Source organism: Lucilia cuprina, chromosome 2, assembly GCF_022045245.1.
Source record: "Lucilia cuprina isolate Lc7/37 chromosome 2, ASM2204524v1, whole genome shotgun sequence".
In the NCBI taxonomy this organism is placed as follows: Eukaryota; Metazoa; Arthropoda; class Insecta; order Diptera; family Calliphoridae; genus Lucilia; species Lucilia cuprina.
In genome coordinates, this window is record NC_060950.1 from 35,673,656 (window position 1) to 35,696,845 (window position 23,190).

General features: G+C 29.9%; 1 protein-coding gene across 1 annotated transcript in view; it reads right to left on the reverse strand.

The window, feature by feature from the left end:
• The window catches only part of LOC111679780, a 55,171-nt gene that overhangs the window by 12,300 nt on the left and 19,681 nt on the right, over positions 1–23,190 (reverse strand). Inside the window, exons 4-8 of the mRNA XM_023441376.2 lie at positions 23,052–23,133; positions 18,300–18,390; positions 17,295–17,490; positions 16,772–17,115; positions 16,489–16,669 (exon numbers count right to left, since the gene is read on the reverse strand). Coding sequence (XP_023297144.2) covers positions 16,489–16,669; positions 16,772–17,115; positions 17,295–17,490; positions 18,300–18,390; positions 23,052–23,133 — 894 coding nt within the window. The remainder of the gene's footprint in view (positions 1–16,488; positions 16,670–16,771; positions 17,116–17,294; positions 17,491–18,299; positions 18,391–23,051; positions 23,134–23,190) is intronic.

The following is a 23,190-nucleotide window of genomic DNA, read 5'->3' on the forward strand; positions in this document are numbered from 1 at the left end:
GAGAAATTTTTTAAATATAGATTAATGAAAAATAAATTCCAACAATATCCTTCTAAATATATAAATTTGTTTAAAAGATTTTTAAACTTACATTTCATCCATCGTTTCTAATGAAATTATAGGCGTATTGACAGTCTCTTTAATTTCAAAATTCTCATTCTCTATATAATTAATATCATTTCGATTAAGTTCATTATTTATTTCAACATCATCAATCGATTTTTTACGTTTATAATAATGACAACACAAACAACAGTAGAATTGTAAAAATTTCTTAATGTTTTCAATAAAAGCCGGTCGTGTATTAACAAAATTTTCCCACAAATATTCTTTACACGCGTATAACGCATTTCCAGACCTTTGTAAAATCTGGCCACAATTAATTGTCATATTTAAATAACAATAGGTCTATTGTTATGATAATGATGTCGATGATTTTTAAACTATTTAATAATTATATATAAAGTGTATGTCTTCTTATTCACACCTTTCCCATCGATCTATGGGAAAACCATCGATATATTGTACAAAAGTTTCTCGTTTATATCTAGTGGCTATTGTCCTCATTAAGGGGCAAAGACATTTTAAATACACTTTAAACTTTAAAATACACATAACTACTGGGAAATTATTTTTTTTCTGTTTTAAATAACGTAGAATCCTTTCATTTCTCTCTTTGTATTTCAGTGTTTTACTTAAATATGACCACGTTTGTTAACTTTTATTTAACAACTGAATTTTGTTTTGTCCACAACACGGTCTAAAGTCCTTTTTACTTTAGAAATATACTAATACTTGTGCAAAGGCATTCATGCATGAATGTGTATGTATGTGTAAGTCTAAGAAAACAACAAAAAATTCATTTGCATACTATAGATTTAGAACTAGAACTATTTGGGGTAATAAAAGTTTTTGTTGACTAATTTTTAATAAAATTTTTAATTGTATTTTTAGTGTTATTTTTTATAGCACATTACGATTTCTTTGCAATTTTTAATTGTTAATTTTGCTCGAGTATTAAGAATTATAAAAGGATGAAGATACGAATATAATATAGATTCGAAATTAAGCAAAGTAAACAATTATTTCTCGCTCATATTCAAAATTTCAAAATCTTTAAAACTTAAAGGTAGTCTAGAATATAAACTAAACTATAGATAATACTATAAACTCGCCTATAGATTAGGGTATAGACTAGACTATAGACTAGACTATAGACTATACTATAGACTGCACTATAGACTAGACTATAGACTAGACTATAGACTAGATTATAGACTAGTTTATAGACTAGACCAGACTATAGACTAGACTATAGACTAGACTATACACTAGATTATAGTCTAGATCATAGACTAGACTATAGACTAGACCATAGACTAGACTATAGACTAGACTATAGACTAGACTATAGACTAGACTATAGACTAGACTATAGACTAGACTAGACTATAGACTAGACTATAGACTAGACTATAGACTAGACTATAGACTAGACTATAGACTAGACTATAGACTAGACTATAGACTAGACTATAGACTAGACTATAGACTAGACTATAGACTAGACTATAGACTAGACTATAGACTAGACTATAGACTAGACTATAGACTAGACTATAGACTAGACTATAGACTAGACTATAGACTAGACTATAGACTAGACTATAGACTAGACTATAGACTAGACTATAGACTAGACTATAGACTAGACTATAGACTAGACTATAGACTAGACTATAGACTAGACTATAGACTAGACTATAGACTAGACTATAGACTAGACTATAGACTAGACTATAGACTAGACTATAGACTAGACTATAGACTAGACTATAGACTAGACTATAGACTAGACTATAGACTAGACTATAGACTAGACTATAGACTAGACTATAGACTAGACTATAGACTAGAATATAGACTAGACTAGACTATAGACTAGACTATAGACTAGACTATAGACTAGACTATAGACTAGACTATAGACTAGACTATAGACTAGACTATAGACTAGACTATAGACTAGACTATAGACTAGACTATAGACTAGACTATAGACTAGACTATAGACTAGACTATAGACTAGACTATAGACTAGACTATAGACTAGACTATAGACTAGACTATAGACTAGACTATAGACTAGACTATAGACTAGACTATAGACTAGACTATAGACTAGACTATAGACTAGACTATAGACTAGACTATAGACTAGAACTATAGACTAGACTATAGACTAGACTATAGACTAGACTATAGACTAGACTATAGACTAGACTATAGACTAGACTATAGACTAGACTATAGACTAGACTATAGACTAGACTATAGACTAGACTATAGACTAGACTATAGACTAGACTATAGACTAGACTATAGACTAGACTATAGACTAGACTATAGACTAGACTATAGACTAGACTATAGACTAGACTATAGACTAGACTATAGACTAGACTATAGACTAGACTATAGACTAGACTATAGACTAGACTATAGACTAGACTATAGACTAGACTATAGACTAGACTATAGACTAGACTATAGACTAGACTATAGACTAGACTATATAGACTAGACTATAGACTAGACTATAGACTAGACTATAGACTAGACTATAGACTAGACTATAGACTAGACTATAGACTAGACTATAGACTAGACTATAGACTAGACTATACTATAGACTAGACTATAGACTAGACTATAGACTAGACTATAGACTAGACTATAGACTAGACTATAGACTAGACTATAGACTATACTATAGACTAGACTATAGACTAGACTATAGACTAGACTATAGACTAGACTATAGACTAGACTATAGACTAGACTATAGACTAGACTATAGACTAGACTATAGACTAGACTATAGACTAGACTATAGACTAGACTATAGACTAGACTATAGACTAGACTATAGACTAGACTATAGACTAGACTATAGACTAGACTATAGACTAGACTATAGACTAGACTATAGACTAGACTATAGACTAGACTACTATAGACTAGACTATAGACTAGACTATAGACTAGACTATAGACTAGACTATAGACTAGACTATAGACTAGACTATAGACTAGACTATAGACTAGACTAGACTAGACTATAGACTAGACTATAGACTAGACTATAGACTAGACTATAGACTAGACTATAGACTAGACTATAGACTAGACTATAGACTAGACTATAGACTAGACTATAGACTAGACTATAGACTAGACTATAGACTAGACTATAGACTAGACTATAGACTAGACTATAGACTAGACTATAGACTAGACTATAGACTAGACTATAGACTAGACTATAGACTAGACTATAGACTAGACTATAGACTAGACTATAGACTAGACTATAGACTAGACTATAGACTAGACTATAGACTAGACTATAGACTAGACTATAGACTAGACTATAGACTAGACTATAGACTAGACTATAGACTAGACTATAGACTAGACTATAGACTAGACTATAGACTAGACTAAAGACTAGACTATAGACTAGACTATAGACTATACTATAGAATAGACTATAGACTAGACTATAGACTAGACTATAGACTAGATCATAGACTAGACTATAGACTAGACTATAGACTAGACTATAGACTAGACTATAGACTAGACTATAGACTAGACTATAGACTAGACTATAGACTAGACTATAGACTAGACTATAGACTAGACTATAGACTAGACTATAGACTAGACTATAGACTAGACTATAGACTAGACTATAGACTAGACTATAGACTAGACTATAGACTAGACTATAGACTAGACTATAGACTATACTATAGACTAGACTATAGACTACACTATAGACTAGACTATAGACTAGACTATAGACTAGACTATAGACTAGACTATAGACTAGATTATAGACTAGACTAAAGACTAGACTATAGTCTAGTCTATAGTCTGTTCTAAAGACTAGACAAAAGGTGCGGATGGAGTGGTTTATAAAATACTCTACAAATACCAGCTTACAAATAGTTTTACATTACACCTAATACAAACTGAAACATTTAATAGGCGGTCTATTGTGTAGTGGTCATTGGTAAATTCCTCTTAAGCACCACTTGAATGGTGCTGGTAATGTAGTAGGAAATTGTGGAAAACAACATGTTTATTTCTTCGTTTGCTTTCCTTAGAAAATTATTCTCTATTGTTACTACTCATATATTTCCTCTGAACTTTCTCTATAACTTTTCTTTTTATATGTAAGTTTTAAGAAATGTTAATAAATGTTTTCTTTTTATGATGTGTACTAGTGACAACCCAAAATTTATAACGATTCGCTGTATTCTACATACATTTTGATTGTCAATACCATATGTGAGTTTATTAGCCATGTTTATTAGTGTGAAAAAGGAAATAGAAATATTTAGATTAACCTCGCACCAAATAAGATAATTAATTATTAAAAATATTTGTTGAATCTAGAAATTTTTGTTTTCTACTTATTGCGTAAGGATTAGTATTAGTGGCTTATTCCAGTTTCATTAAGTTGTTTTTTAAATTCTTAAAGTTAACTTTTTAAAAACACCTTCCTCAATATTTTATTTTTTTAACTTATGTTAGACACTCACAATTTAATAAAATTCTAATAAAACACCTATCTGACTCCAAATATTTAATGAAGGATTAAGAAAACAACATGACTGGTCATAAATTAAATGACATGCAGATATAAAAAGGTAAACACAAAAGTATAAGAGCCTTTTCCACCCCCTTATAGTCTATACAATGACCTCCTCAAAAGAAAAACACCCTAACTCATTCACGCAATATTAAAGTTTTGCCTAGGAAACTTAAACCCACCTCAATAACATTGAGATTCCATTGAAAGCATTAGTATGGCTTCGAAAAATTCATGAAATTTCTTGTTGACAATTTTTAATAAAAAAAGTCGATTTTAATTGTTTTGGTTATTTCGCTTTATTACAGATAAAGATCAGTATGTATATAAATGTAAAATTTTAAAGTCAAATCCTGTATAGATTTTTCCATAAATTCAAACATTTAAATTGTAATAGTCAGGTGCCTCTATTCTGTCTATCCGGCGATCGTGAGTTCAATTTCTACCAGACACTCTTACAACGGATCGCCTGATAGTGGTCAAGGTGTTTTTACTAACTTACTTACTAACTAACTAACTAACTAACTAACTAACTAACTAACTAACTAACTAACTAACTAACTAACTAACTAACTAACTAACTAACTAACTAACTAACTAATTAACTAACTAACTAACTAACTAACTAACTAACTAACTAACTAACTAACTAACTAACTAACTAACTAACTAACTAACTAACTAACTAACTAACTAACTAACTAACTAACTAACCAACTAACTAACTAACTAACTAACTAACTTACTAACTAACTAACTAACTAACTAACTAACTAACTAACTAACTAACTAACTAACTAACTAACTAACTAACTAACTAACTAACTAACTAACTAACTAACTAACTAACTAACTAACTTACTTACTAACTAACTAACTAACCAACATAAACACACTTACTAAATAAGCAACAACTTTAAACACAAAAAAAATAAATAAAAATGTTAAGTTCTGAATATTTCATGACGTGCGTTTTAGTTCTGTTTTCTTAATCATGTTTCAAACTTTATTAAACAGAATTTTCAAGTGGTATTGTGGTGACTCTAAAATTGAGGTCAATTTTTTTACATTTTCGACATTTGTATTAATTTAGCAAGTTCTTTTAATTTTCTTGAATTCTTGTAGAGTTTTTTCATTGTTTTTCAAATACTACTTATGGACTTTCTTAATTATGAAGTTTTTTTTGTTATAGTTTTATATGAAAATTACTGTGTGCCTAGAAATTAGTTGGTATTTACCCCCGTGGTTTGGCTGACCATTAAGTTTTGAAGTTAATCTTTTTGTTATAAATGTGGGTCAAATTGTGTTTTATGTGAGTGTAGTAATTTTGTTGTCATTATATTCAATCATTTTGTGGTTTTGTGTTTAAGAAAGAAAACATTTTCAAATCAATTGATTTGTTGTTGTAATTTTAAGGTGTTACGAATTTAAGAAAGTTTATAAAAGAATAATAAAACATTATTTTCATATAACATATGATTCATTTTATACAAATATTCTTAAACTTTGCGTTATTTATAAACCGGATAGGCGTTTAACAGAAAACCCGGTCGTTATTGCATATTTCGATTTTCAGTGAATTGGTTTTCTGAAAACATCGGTTATCGGTTTTTATGCTACGGTTAGCCGGTCTCAAAAAATTTTATATAATTTGTGTCAATTATTGACCGATTCACATAAAAACTGGTAGAGAGATTTTGGCTCGCGAAGATCTAAATTGTGCCAGTAATAAGCGTTAAAGTAATTTTATGAAGAAGAGCTTGTATAGGCGGTAAAGTCAATTATGAATCGATCATCACCGAATTTCATCGCTATACTCGAATTTTTAGGAAAGAAATGAGTGTTAAAGTCAATTTCTTAAGGACACCTTATATGGGGGAAGGGTCAATTATATACGGATACTGAAAAAATTAGGTAGAAAGATTTTGGCTCGGAAGGTATGGTCAATTATGGACCGATCCTCACTAAATTTGTTAAAAATACATACTCGTACTTCTAAAACAGTTATGACTGTTTAAGCTATTTTTTGAAGGACCACTTGTATGGGGCTATTCAAAAACAAAACCGATATTGTCCATTTTCTATTCCAAACAAACCTTATGGGTTTATGACCAATATTTCAATGTGTTACAAACTCAATATATCCCCCATCATTTTCATCGTGTGTATAAAAATGTACTATTTGTAGTTGATAGTCCTGGACTCACAATTTTTTATTAATATACGTATGTATGTATGTATGTATGTATGTATGTATGTATGTATGTATGTATGTATGTATGTATGTATGTATGTATGTATGTATGTATGTATGTATGTATGTATGTATGTATGTTTATATGCCATTTATAATACACTTAAACGGAGAGGAAATATTCTATAACAAATTTCAATTACTTTTCCCGCGATAAGCTCAAAAATGCGCAATTTTTGAGACCCATTTCGAAAAGATTACTGATAATATATGTTTACATATAATATGTTTATACAAAAATGTTTTTTATTTCAAATTCAAATCAAAACTAAAAATAATTTCTAATTATAAATTTTCAAGTCTAAGTACAAATTCAAAGTTATATTGATTAACCAATTTCATAAAGTCTAAATTAATAAACATATCAATTCCTCCTTGCCAATTTTTTGTTAAATGATGGAGAGAATTTTTCAGGTTTGCGTTTTATTCGCTTCGATCTTCTTAACTTAGTTGGCGTTGAGAGTAGTACATCTTGACGGGAAGTTGAAGGTAATTCATCTGCATTATGTTGTTGCGATGGTACTGGACTGGAATATATTTCCTGAGGAAAACAGTCTTCCAATAATTGTCTTGCAGTTTGGTTTACATCAATATATTCAGATTCGGGTTTTAAATTTTTAAGTTGATTTTTATGTCTTCTAATAGTTTTACTACCAACTTTAATTAAATACATCACAGAGCCAATACGTTTTAAAATAATTCCACGCAGCCATTTTTCCCCCGAACCAAAATTTTTACATAACACGTTATCGTTTTCTTTAAAGTGATTCAAATCGGATACATCGTTGGTTGTTTTGTTTGAAGTATTAATAGGAGGTTTTAACACTGAGAGTAGGGTGCGAGGTTGGCGGCCATGGATAATTTCTGCCGGAGATTTTCCATCTTTATTAGGGGTTGATCTGTATGTTGTGAGATACGCTAAAAGAGAAGAATTTAAATCATTGCCACTAGTTAATTCTTTCTTTAAACAAGTTTTGAATGAACGAACAAATCGTTCTGCCAAACCATTCGATGCTGGATGAAAAGGTGCTGTTGTTAAATGTTGAATTCCATTGATTTCATAAAATTTGTTAAACTCTTTTGAACTGAACTGAGTACCATTATCAGTTATGATTGTTACAGGTAGGCCTTCAATAGCAAATATGCTTTGTAATGATTTTATTGTAGAAGTTGATGTAGCATTTTTAATCTTAGCTACGTATGGAAACTGAGAATATGAGTCAACTACAATTAACCACATATAATCATTAAAAGGCCCAGCGTAATCTAAGTGTATCCGCTGCCAAGGGGATGTAGATTCAGGCCAAGAAGAAAACTGTTTCGGAGGATCTGAACTATATACATTGCATGCATGACAAGAGGAAGTAATGTTTGCTATGTCTTCATCAATACGTGGCCACCAGCAATATCGTCTACTTATTTGCTTCATACGAACAATCCCCCAATGGCCTTGGTGTATCATTTGTAAAACTTCTTTCCTTAATTGATTTGGAATTACTACACGACTGTAATCAGTTTGCATAATTAATACACCTTTATTTTGCGTTAAATTCAAACGATGGCGGAAATATGGAAGTAGTTCTTTTTCTATTACCTTATCAGGCCAACCATTCATAATATAGTAATAAACTTTACTTAAAACTTCATCTTTCCTGGAATATTCTGCAACCTTTTCCGAGTCAATTGGAAAATTATCAAGATGCTCATCTACTGTAATATCGTTAACTTCAATCAAATTATCAAACTCGGAATCACCTTTGTAAGGAAGTCTGGATAATGCATCCGCATTGGCATGTTGTTTAGTACTCTTATAACGTATTTCATAATTATAACTTGCAAGTATTAATGCCCATCTTTGCAGCCTGTGTGCTGTTGTGCTATGAATGCCTTTCGCAGGACTAAATATTGACACCAAAGGTTTATGGTCGGTACAGAGTATAAACTTTCTTCCATATAAATATTGATGAAATTTTTGGACACCATAAACTATGGAAAGACCCTCTTTTTCGATCTGACTGTAGTTCTTTTGATGATCATTCAAAGTCTTTGAAGCGTATGCTATGGGTCGTTCTGATCCGTCAGGATAAGTGTGTGAAATTACAGCCCCAATACCATATGATGATGCATCTGTAGCTAGTATTATAGGCAATTTTTCATCAAAATGTACAAGTTGAGCTATTTCAATCAACTGCCTTTTTAATTCCTGAAAAGCTGTTTCCTGTTCATCACCCCAAACAAATTTTTGATTTTTCTTACGCAAAAGGTTAAGTGGGCCGCAAATAGTTGAGTAATTTTTTATAAAAGAACAATAATAATTAATTTTTCCCATAAATGATTGAAGTTCGGCAATGTTCTTAGGTCTTGGAAGATTCTTTATTGCTTCTGTTCCCGAGTCTGATGGACAAATACCTGAGCTATCTATTATATGCCCCAAATACTCCACTTTTGGTTGCAAAAAACAACATTTTGAGAAATTACAACGAAAGCCACTATCCTTAAGTCTTTGAAATAACAACCGTAGATTGTTCAAATGCTCTTCTTCAGTTGCGCCAGTACATATTATATCATCTAAGTAGTTTATACAACCTGGGATACCACTAATTGTTTGCTCAATCAATCGTTGAAATATAGCTGGTGCACTTGCTACACCAAATGGTAATCTCTGATATTCAAAAAGACCTAATGGAGTATTAACAACAAGAAGTCTCTTTGATTCCTCGTCCATTTCTATTTGTAAATATGCATCTGATAAATCTATCTTCGAAAATGATTTACCATTTTTAATTTTATGAAACAGGTCTCGAATTCGTGGGATTGGGTACTGTTCTACATCCATTTGAGGGTTAATTGTTATTTTAAAATCTGCACATACTCTAATCTTGTTATTAGATTTTGGAACTATTACCAATGGCGAAGCCCATTGACTAAATTTAACAGGTTTCCATATTCCTAACTTTGTTAAACGTTCTGCCTCCTCTTTAAAAACTTCGTTCATAGAGTAAGGTATTGGTCGTGGTTTACAAAATTTTGGCCTTGCATCTTGCTTCATATAAATATGACCTTTAACTGTTGTACATAGACCTAGTTCGTTTGAAAATAAATCCTTAAAGTCGTCACATATAGTTTTCAAATTTGGATTTTCATTAATTTTAAATATTTGAACTATTTTAAACTCATCATACCAGTTCAAACCGAAAATGTTGCTACACTCATTAGAATCAGCTACAATGAGATCTAAACATTTGAATTCATTTTGAATTTGAACATTTACTTCAATAGAACCCAAAACTGGGATTTGAGCATTACCATAACCAAATAACTTAACCGACGTAGATTTCAAAATAGGACTTTTCAACAACTTATAACTTTCCAACCCAATAACGGAGCGCATGGCACCCGTATCAAATTGAAATTTCATATCTTGATTGTTTATTTTAACACATATTACCATTTTGTTCCCAGATCGTGAAATAATATTATCAATAGCATCACATGCAAAAATTGTAGCATTCTCCTCCATAGAACTATCTGACTCAACTACATTTTCCTCTTCTACCGAATTTATCACATTTTTAGATCTAGATTTAAGTCTACAAACCGTTGCTATATGTCCTATTTTCTTACAAAAAAAACATTGAGCTTTTAAATACTTGCAGTTTGACTTATCGTGACTCTTGAAGCAGCCAACACATGACGGCCATTGTCGACTTGATTTCTTTTCGTTTTTATAATTCTGTTTTTGATTTTTGCTATCATACTTTTGATTTCTTGAGTCTTGTTTTACCATAAAAACATCATTATCACAAGCTTCGTTTGGTTTGATACTTTTGACGGTCTTCTGTGTAGCTTCAAAAGTTTCAGCAACCTGCAAAACCTCTTCCAATGTCGGCTCATCCTTGTGCAATACAGCAGTTTTTACCGATTCATCAGGTGTATATAAAATTATTATATCTCTAATTAATTCGTCAGAAAAATCACATCCACAAACTTCTCTTTTACATACAAATTTACACTCCCTAGCCATACCTCTCAATTCCGTTACCCATTGCTTATAACTCTCACCTTCACGTTTGGCTCTCTTGTAAAACTCGTATCTTGATTTGATAATATGGACTTTTCTTTTATAATGGCTATTCAACTTAGATACTAAATCTGAATAAGTCAAATTAACCAAACCATTTTTTCCAACTAGTTTCTGTAATAACCGATAACTGTTGTCACCAATCCATGACAAGAAAAATGATCTTTTTCGATCATTGTCATCAACAGCATAAGCTTTGAAATGTTCTTCCAATTGCGTTTTGTATGTATCAAAATCATTTGAATCTTCATCGAATTGTTGAAACTTTGGTACAGCAATATTATTTGATGTTACACTCATCACAGGGCTTGAACTCTGACGACTTAAAATTTCTGCAAAAAATTGCTGTTGTTGTGCAAACATTTGTTGAGTCCACGCATGTTGACGTTCCAAAATTTGTTCAATAGATCCCTCCATTTTTTTATTCTCGTCGCCAAATAATATGTTTATACAAAAATGTTTTTTATTTCAAATTCAAATCAAAACTAAAAATAATTTCTAATTATAAATTTTCAAGTCTAAGTACAAATTCAAAGTTATATTGATTAACCAATTTCATAAAGTCTAAATTAATAAACATATCAACATATTGTAGTGAGATCAAGACTCATCGCTCGTAGGGTACTGAGTTGCTTTTCACTTTTTTATTTTTATCATATTTAGTAAATTTATACTACCTAACGAATCAATTACAACTTCAGATCTGTAAAAGTTCGCTTTGTAATGATATATTACTCTACATTAGGGTGGGTCGAAAAAATAAATACCGCGGTTCTAGTTTTTAATGTATTACGCCACTATTTTAAGTCCGATTGTAACATATAATATATCAATTTTTATGTCTTGACTGTAGCTATATTTCACTCTTAGACAATTTTTTAATTCGAAATCATATTCGTTGCGCGATTTCTGAATTCTCGGATCCTTCCCCAAAGTCTATAATTGTGGCTCACTGGAATAAACTACATTTAATTATATGAAATATAGACTTTTAAAATGCTCACTTTTATGCATAAATAGCCAACTACAAACAATTAATTTGGTAGGGATATGATGGAAAACTATTTCTTTTTCCAAATTAGTTTACAATACAAAAATTGCATCCTACCCCATATCTTAACAAAAGGAAGCTCACTTTATTCAGCATTTAACTTTATTTATTAATAAAAATTAAACATTTTATTTTATAAAAATCGATGAAAAATTAATGTTGTTCGCTAAGTTTTACAAACATACAACCAATTCATGTTTTTTTTTACAATTTTATAAAATGTTTATACTAATTTTTATAAAATGTAATAAATTTATTTTATGATAAATTAACCATTCTTTTAATTAGTTACATATTTTTTTGACCGACCATATAATACAAGCTATGATCGAAAATGTGATTAATTTTTGAATATAGCATATATGTATATTGAATTGTGTATATTTGTATACTATTTGAACAGTTTATTGAAGAAAACCTAATTTTTAAAGATACTATATATGTGGGAGCTAGGATCAATTAAGACCAATGCTATTAAAATTTGGTGGAGGTATTTATATATTTACAAGAGATAGATATGCAGAATTTCATCATAATTGTAGTGTTTAAGAGGGAATTAACGACCTTGAAGTCATTATTAAGAGCTCCAAAGCCCTATTTGGGGCCTCATACGGTTGTATAAGGGCTACACGCAAAGAAAAAACATGGTTAGGCATGGTTAGGACAACTATTCTATGTTTTTTGTAACAATATTTTGTTGTCATAACCAAACAATTTTTTTATTGAACTTCATCAATATTTTAGTTACTGAAAACATTGACAATTATAAATTTAAGAATGATTAACTGAAAAATAATTATTTTTACAACAACTAAACAATGATTATTATTTAAACATATTATATTATTTAGAATCATTTAAACTATCAAAAAACCATTGAATGGTAGGATTTTACACGTTTATCCATATAATGTTTAAGATATAAGTAAAATACGTTTACTATTAAAAATATTTTGGTATCGCCAATTTTCTATCAGTTGTATGGTTTATCGTACTAGATCGGATAAATTGTTAAATAAACGCAGTGTTAAAATAATTGTGAAAAATAAATAATATCTAAAAATATAATAGGAAACAATAAAAATAAATAAATAAATAAAAAAGTGCACATAAAAAATTAATAATTAAAAAAATTATATTGTGTTGGCATCATGTGTTTATGGGAATATCAGTGCTTGGAAGTTTTGTATTTGTTTAAAAGAAAATTAAAAAATAATTACATTTTACGCCGAGCACATTAAATTAACCATATTATGTTTAATATGTAACCATAACATGGTTAATTGAAGACATGTGACTACTTGTAACCATAATATGGTTACTTGAAACAATAATATGATTACTTGAAGCCATTATATGATTACATGAAACCATAATGTGATTGATTGAAACTACAATATGATGCTACAACATCACATTATGATTAATAAAACTATATTATGATGAAATATTTGGACTATATTTAATCATAATATGATAGATTATTATACTAATAATTATCATAATATGTTTTAACTTAAACCATAATTCTAACCATAATATGTTGCTCTTAGATTATGGTTACCACAACTATATTTTTTCTCTGCGTGTAGGAGAATAATGGACCGATTTAATCCATTTCCAAACAACATCGTCCTTGGGTAAAATGAAACATATCAGCATATTTGCATCGAATTATCTGGAAAATATCGACTTGTAGTTTGATTACAAGCCGAATGGATAAAGCTAAACCACTATAGTGCTGCAGAATATAATAAAAATCCCTCCTTTTTGATAGGAAGTAGGAAAGGTTTGGGTTTGTAACTGTAAAATGACATTTTTAAAATAAAATTGAATAGTTAATTAGGAAAAACAAAAAAGTTTATCCAAAGGTGCATTGGAAAAATATACTCTATACCCTACACCACTATAGTGGGTAGGGTATTATACGTTTGTGCTGATGTTTGTAACATACAAAAATATTGATCCAATAAACACCTTAAAGTATACCGATCGATTCAGAATCATTTTTTGAGTCGATTAATACATGTCCGTCCGGACAGTCCGGCTGGCTGGCTGTCCATGTAAACCTTTTGCGCAAGGTACAGGCCGCAATTTTCAAGATAATTTGATGAAATTTGGACCAATCACGTCCCTGTGCCAATCATGGCCTATTGAAAATGGTTGAAATCGGTCCATTATTTCACCTAACCCCCTATACAACAGTACCTCCCGATTTGAACTTTTTATGCCATAATAACGTCAAATATTATATCTCTCTAAAAATTGGCACAAATTAGTTTTATATAATTATAAATGACACTGCAAATTTTCGTAAGGATCGGCCCTTATTTGACCCTAGTCCCTATACAAATGTCTTAAACGTCTAAAATTGACTTGTAAACATTTGTATCGCAATGAAACTCAACAAAAAAATATATCCTTTTCCCAAATTTATCGAGGATCCGCCCATATTTGACCTATATAAAGCCTCATTTAGAAATTTTTTTTCTGCAGATATATCATTTTTTGTTTTAATTTCTATAGGACATGTTTTTCACTCGTGATCGAAAATATTTAAATAAAAAAAATAATATGATTTTATAATAAACATTTTTAATGTCGTACGTGACAAATCGTATGTAACAAATTTTTCTCTTAATTTTTTCAACAAATAACAAGTGAGAGCGTTATATTCGTCTGTGCCGAATCTCATATACCCGCCACCAGAACGTTTATCATATACCTACAGTAAAAGAAATGCTTCCTTAAAACATCAGGGTGATATTTGGAATATGGCTTAAGTTAATTACGGACTGAGCTCTTTTGAAATAACGAAATATTAATTTTTTAAAACAATATATTTTTTAAAACAAAATATTTTGGGTAAATTTTTAAACCGAAAGCGTATGTGTAATTTACTGAAGACGACCTTCATGTGCGTCAATTATGAACCGATACTCATGAAATTGAGTACAAAGATTTAATTTTGTATAGAACTTGTATAGAACTAACACATTTTGCATGAAATTCGATAGCGGATTGTTAAAGTCATGTTCTGAAGGAGTAGGGTCAATTATGGACCGATCAGCATGAGACTTATTTCTGACGGATTTCATCGCCATACTCATGCTTTTAAAGCAGTTATGCTCGTTTTGAGGTCAACTTGTATGGGGGCTATCCGAAAAAGTGAACCGATATTGCCCATTTTCAATACCAAACAAACCTTAGCAATAGAGAATATTTATACAAAATTTCAACTGTCTAGCTCATCCCGTGATTTCAACAGACAGACGGACTTTTTTGATGGTGGGTATGAAAAGGAGTAGAAGAGTACAGTCGGATATGCCCAATCTATATACATGTTAAAGCAATTTATAAAAAAACAAAAACAGGAGTTATATGGCGACTGGGGTGAAATATGGACCGTAGGATTTTTATTTATATAAAACTTATTTGTACCAAATTTTATCATAATACTACTGATTACAAATGAGTTACGGACGTTGAAGAGTTCTTCTGAAATAAAACTTTGAATGGAACTATTGTCAAATAAGGTCCAATCTTTTTGAAAATCGGCATAATGGTTTAGGCCTATATATATTTAGATCTGCAGATATTATAATGAGTAGTATTAAAATTAACAATGAGCTAAAAAATATTTTCGGAACGTGGTTTAGCTTTTCATGGAATTGCACATATGTGCAAAATTTTGACGAAGTTATTAACGAAAAATTCATACATATACTCGGAGTATATGTATGGGGCCTATGAGACATTTAAAATTGATAGCAATTAATCGCTATATAAAGAAAATTACGTCTGACAAAATTTATCAATGTATCTTCGGAGTTTCTGAGAAAAGTGCTCGAAAATTAAGAAAAAAAGTCGTTTTTTGAGGTTGTCTGAAATATTTATTCATAATTTTTTACGTTGTGAATATTTTTGGTATTTTAGGCAGACAGACAGACTGACTGACATAGCAACATCGCCTCAAAATTTCATATTTGACCACAAATATCTCGGTTAGCGTCAATGGAATTACTTATTTTACTTTAAAAGTTCCAAATTTTGAATTATATTACCCTTTTCAAGGATAGAATTATCAGTACATATACCAAATTTCCTTTACAAATTTTACTAAATTTTTGCTTCTGCTCAATTTTACAAACTTTAAAAGAACATTTTATAACATATACAATTATTATATTAACGAGAATGTTCAACAAGTTTTAGTTTAACGAACTCCGCCCAACTCTTATAAAGTAACAAGATTATTTACACAACTTTAAACATTCCAAACAAATAATAAGCAATTTTCCCTGAACTTCAACAATTGCTAGAGAAACTTTCTAATTATCCTGCATAAAATCAAGAAGGCTGGCTTAGTTGCAAACATGCATATAGACAAATTAAACTTTAACCATAAAAACTAGTTTTTTATTGTTTTCATCACATACCTTTGCATTAGAAATTTATCAACGTTAACAAAACGACGACCATTTGTTGCAGCCTGTTGTTGTTGCTGAAGTTGACTAGGCAGCTTTGTACCACCCGGGGAAATTGTATAAGTACCATCTAGATTATCGTCACAATTGTTGAAATCTTTATGCTGAAGATTTTCCGACATTTTGAAATTCTCTACAAATGTGTGTTTGAAAAGTAAACAAAAAAAAAAAAAAATAAAAATAATTTTAGTACAAAATTTAATTTGTGAGAAAATTTAGTTTTTTGACAAAAAACCTTGATTTCCACAATTGCTTTTATGGGCAGTAGTTGTTATCGAACTGGTATTGTGATGATTAAAATGTTGAGCTCGATTTGTGTTGTTGTTGATGTAGTAATAAGGTGGGGATTGTTGTTGCTGCTGTTGATGGTGTTGCGTGGAATAGTTATTTTGAGATTTTCTTCTATGCGACAGTTGAGGATGATGATATTGTTGTGACGTCAGAGAATAATTAACTTTTGGATAAGTGGAGTTCATGTTGTATTGCTGTTGTTGCAAATGGGCATAAGCACCCATACCAGGATAATATGTAGGTGGTTTGTGTACACGATATGTTGTATTCATATCCATACTGGGAAACCTAAGTTAGGAATGTTGAAATTTGTTTGATTAAATAAAAAAACAGTTTGTAAAGTATTTAATTGCAAACAGTGGTTAATTGAAAGCTTTATCTATGAATAATCTTATTTGTTATTACTAAATAAAATCAATCAATTAATATTGAACACCTTCGTGTTTGTAAATGTTTGAATATCTCACCTTGAATTTACTGCTTGACGAGTGAATCGACCACTTATGCCATCAGCACAACCACCACCACCTTTACTATTTACATCGTTACTTACTGCACTGCCACCACTACTGGTGTAATTGCTATCAGAACTTCTTCCGTCAACGGAAGAATCTGAGCATGAGTTTGCCACCAAACGTCGTGTTGTATAGTATGGGTAATCAGCTAAAAAGGGGGAGAAAAAATAAAATTAATGTATTAATTTAATATGAATTTTTTAATAACAGTGGTTTCAGTAAAGCTGCCCGTCATTTTATCATTGTTTGACTCTTCTTTTTTGGCTTTGTAATAAGTGAAATTAAGTTTGGATAATACTCTTAACCTTTTTTCGATCCAGGTTTTGTTTGACACATCCCAAAGAGATCCTATTATCACAATCTCCTGACCTATTATCACAATGTCTGACTGATTGCGATTCTAATTATGTCTAGAATTTTATTAGAGCAACGAAATGACTAAATTTTAACGTAGGTTCTGAAAGACAGAATTTTGTGGTATTTTTGTATGTTTAAAACCTGCAGATTTCTGTAAGGACCTCAATGAATAAAAATCCTTAACATTTTGACTATGACATGATTTCGTTGAATTTATTACTCCTAATGCTCTTTTTCAGAACTTCTATGTATTTGAAATTTCCTTTAAAACGTCAGTCTTAGCTAAACATTTACTTGTCAATATATCTAAAAAAATATCTAATTTCAACAAAGAAAATTAGTAATCCATTTGTAATTCCCCAACAAAAGACTGTCAATCAATTGTTTTTGTAACACTGTGCAGAGAAAGAAAAAACTAAAACCGTAAAAAATACAATTTCCAATTTAAGGAATGCTAAGGAATTTTGTTTTCGTAAAGTTCAAGGAATTGGCTTGGTTGTTAGGTCAACAAAATAAACAAAACATGCTTTACCTACAAAAAGGATTACAATGTTTTGTTTTTACAACTTAAAAAATATAGAAATTTAATAAAATATTTACCATTTGATTTCTTAGTAGATAAACCATAATTATAAGGACTTGAGGCAAAGACATGATGAAAATTATAATTATTATGATGATGATTGTCTTCCTGTAAAAAAAATTAAAAAAAAATCATCAAATTTCACCACATTATAGAAATTGTAGTATTATTATAAGAATATATGTATATATATCTATACCCATTTTAAATAATTTGCGGGCACTAAATTATACAACGGAAAATTATTATAAATTTCTAACATTTTACGTTTGTTGGCAAATTTATGATCACTAACAAATGGTAAAATCATTTGTTGTTTAAAAAAAAACAATTAAAATTATAATATAGTTTCTTTTAAAGAAATTTTTCACTTTTTAATGCGTTTTATTGAAATTCAATATCTTTTATATTTTATTGGTTTTTCTAGTCCAACACTAACGAATGTTTAATATATACTGTTTGTTGACGTATCGTGCCATGCATTTGGAAGTGTATTCTATTAACTAGTAGTTATTATACATATACTTGTGCAAGTTTCTCCACTAAATGCATATTGTTACTTTCTCATCAACCCTCCTTTGTTTTAAATAAAACTTTTCAAAACTATAAAATATGTATATGATATGTTTGTTTGTAATGTTTTTACCATAAGTGGTATGGGTTGCTTTATGTAGGCAGGATAGAAAAGAGAAAATAAATTTAAATTTTATATTCGGCTCTCTATTCGTAAATTTTGTTTTGAACATTTTCAAATAATTGGATAGTGTTGTCTAGAAAGTGATTACAAATAATCGTTAAACGTTTACAGTTAATAAAGTGTTTATAGGGATAATACTATATTTTTGGGAAGACAATTGCATTATGGATTCTCAATATACATATGTCTTTAGTCAGTGAAGCTTTGTTAGTTAGTTTGGCTGTTTTGAGGAAAATTCTCGCAATTAAGTTTAAGTCAAAACAAAAGCGGATAGAAGAGATTCAAAAAATTTGCATTCACGTCAAGTGATTCTGTAGCAGAAATTAGAGAAAAAGTGGATGTTATAGCAAGCCTACCAAAGCTTTAGAAATAATAAAAAATTAATTAAAGACGCTCAAATTGCCACTCGTAAAGAGAAATCCTCTTCAGTTTGCACGTGAACACATGGTTATAAGAAGCTATATCAACATCTTGTTTTTTTTTTTCGAATAAAAAAATTTTTACTTTCGAAGGTCCAGATCGATATATTTACTATTTTTATGATTTTTGAAAGGAAGAGCTCTACCTGAGTCGTTTGCATAGCTGTTGATGATGTGGGATGTAGTGAGGGCCAATTTCGTATTATGAAACATGTGAGCTTAATTTTCTTTCATCTAGTAAGAATTGTAATAATTGTAATGCCATACTGGAAAAAGTTTTTTTCACATTTTCGTATATTTTTGAACCATTGCCGTGGGTATTTCAAAAATATAATGCCCCGATCCATACCGCCAGGGCTGTAAAGGGTGGATTCGAAGCCTGAATGTAAAAATTTTGGAGTGGCCTCCATAATCTTCTCATCTATTTATTATTGAAAAGGTTTCGGATATTCTTTCTCGTAATGTATATAGGTCGGGCAGACAGTATGACACAAAAAAGCCTAAATTTAAGGAACTAAAAAAGCTTGGACCGAAATGTCCTTGTCATTACTTAAGAATCTTTATAACGTTTTATCATCTAGAATTTTCGGAGTTATATCAAGTAACGGCGTATATGTTTCTTAGTAAATCTTTTTCGAATATATTTAATTTATTTAATCAACCTCTTTTTTAATTTTACAAAAGTACGGAAACCTGTCGTAATAATTTGCTTCGTATATATTAAGAAACTTTGTTTTATTTAACAAAAAATAATTGGTTAAGTCATGTAATATTTAACAAAAGTAAAGATTTTTTTCGTAACAAAATTATTTTGTAATATACAAAAATTAATTTTTATTTTACAAAATAAAATTATTTTGTTAAAAATAGTTTTCCTATTTTCCTTGCTATTACGAAAATAGGCTGCCTTATTTTAATAATGTTTAGAAGGTAAACATTTGATAATAAATATTTTGAATAATTTTGAAATAAAAGTACGTATAATCGAACTAATAGATATGGCCCATTTTCAAAACAAACCTTTGCAATATGGAATATTTGTACAAAATTTCAAATGTCTAGCTCCTCTCGTGTGGTCCCTATCGTGATTTCAACAGACAGACAAACGGAATGACAAAATCAATATACATCCCATCATTTTTGATGAAAAATTCTGAAATTATATTTCATTTTAATAAAATATTTCGTACAATTTCGAATATATTACGAAAGAATTTCGTGGTGCGAAACCACGAAGCATTTTGTACAATGTACGAAATTTTTCGTGTATATTAGGCATGAATTATTTTCAGTGTATGTCATTGCTCACTATCGATATTAAACTTTTCCTTACTTTTCTGTTCATTAAGTTGGTATTTTTTATACCCGTTTGTATTGATTTTGTTTTTCTGTTTGTAACACATCTAAATATAAATCGGAGATTCCCAAAAATATATATTCTGACAGAACTAAGGAGCTGAATATTTGCACAAATATTCTCTATTAAAATGGGCTAAATTAAAAATATCAGTTGTAAACAAAATTTCCCCTTATAGATTTTAAATGAATCAGGCCGCTGCATCTTTAATTCTATGATTTTATATTTAATATTACAAAAAAAAAAAAATGTTACCAATTGAATATCGAAAAAAGTACCAAAATTTTCCATTTTATAGGTTGTCACAATTTTATATTTCTAGGTTCAATGTTAAAGAAAACTCAAAAATTACCGTTTGAAGTAGGAAAAACTGCTACAGAGTACCCTTTTATAGGTTCACATGTACTTTAGGCTTTACTTATTTAATTTTATGTTTTTAGAAAATTTTTAGAAAACTCAAAATTTAAATTTTGTATAAAACTTAAAAGATACCTTGAAGAACCAAAAGGCACCAAAAAACCACTTTATAGGTTCTCACATACTCTCAACATGCATAATTTCATATTTCTAAGTTCAATATTATAAAAAATTTAAAATATACCATTTGAAGAACGAAAAAGTACCAAAGAATCTCTCGAATCATCGTTACACTCATATTTTTAGGTTTAAAATTTTGTAGAGAGATTTTGGTTTAGTTGTATTTTTAAATCAGATATGACGGTTTAATTATATTCCGGTGGCACTTGTATGGTAACTATGTGAAATCATAGACCGATATGACCTAATAAAAGGTTTAAGCTGCTTAACTCTATCGTGCTTTCAACAGACAAATGGATCGACATGGCTAGACCGTCTTAGATTTTTTGGTGTATATAAAAATTCTCTTCTCTAAATATTAATCGACAAAATTGTATTTAAAATAAAGGTATAGCTTTTGTGATATCTCTTACAATCTTTGAGAAATTTTTAATACCAAGTTCTTACGAATATTTGAGTGTGTGTATGATACAAAAATACGTTTGTTACATTATTTTAATACATTAAGTTATATATTTTCTAATTATTTGCAATTTTTTGTAATTTCATTTTTTATTTATTTTCAACATACAGCTGATTATGATAAATACCCGATACAAAAATAGAGATGACACTCATTTATTCGTACGAAACTCAAACTGAATTACGTACAGCTTGTGAAATTCCCAGCTAAAAATTTGTATGGCCAATTATGCCATTCAGTATGTAATTGGGGGTTGAATAATGAACGAGAGCGTGAATGACGAATAATTACACCATGTGAAAGTCTGGGTTTCGTCTTTTTAGAATTTAAATACCCACAATCAAAAAAGATGGGGGTATATTGATTTTGTCATTCCGTTTGTAACACATCGAAATATTGGCCATAAACCCACAAAAGTATATATATTCTGGGTCCTTATTAAATTCGAAGACGATCTAGCCATGTCCGTCTGTTAAAAGCGCGATATAGTCTGAATGGAAAGAGCTAGAAAGTTGAAATTTCACATAAATATTTCTTATAGGTAAGGTTTGTTACGTATAGAAAATAGGCAATACAGGTCCACGTTTTCGAATAGCCCCCATACAAGAGGCCCCTCGAAAAGCAGCTTTAACAGTCATAACATAACATAATGCGACTATAGCGATGAAATTCTACATAAGGAAGTTTCTTGTGCTCCATAATTGATCCTCCCCCCATATAAGGTGCCCTTCAGAAAATGACTTTAACGCTCATTACTGGATTTAAAATACTGTATATAAATGAAATTCGACATAAGTAAGTTTCATACGAATCAAAATCTATTTAAAAAAATTTACGATGATCGGTACATGATTGACCCTATCCCCCATATTAGGTCCCCTTCAGAAAATGACTGCAATGGTCATTAATGGCTTAAAAATAAGAGTGTAGCGATGACATTCGATACAAATAAATTTAATACGAACCAAATTCTGTCTATCAAATTTTATGAGGATCGACCCATAATTGACCCTAGCCCTCTATATAATGTTCCCTTCAGAAAATTACTTTAACGCTTATAACTGGCCTGAAAATACGAGTATATAGATAAAATTCGACATAAGTAAGTTTCATTCGAGTCAAACGAGGTTTGATGGTGGATATAAGCCAAATATAACACCCTTACTTGTTCTTTATAAATTTTGTTATATACATTATAATTTTAGATTAAATGTAATTAAATGTATTTTACTATAAGTGTGTTTATAAATGATTATGATTATACACATTGAAGTATTTATCTCTTTTTCAACTTACATTTTCATAATTTTTGATGTGACTCAGTAAATCGGAGGGATTGCGATATTGTGGTTTAAACACAGGATCATCAGATGTAGAACTGTTTGTGGAAAATTATAATAAAACAAATAAATATTATTTAAAATCACCATAAAAT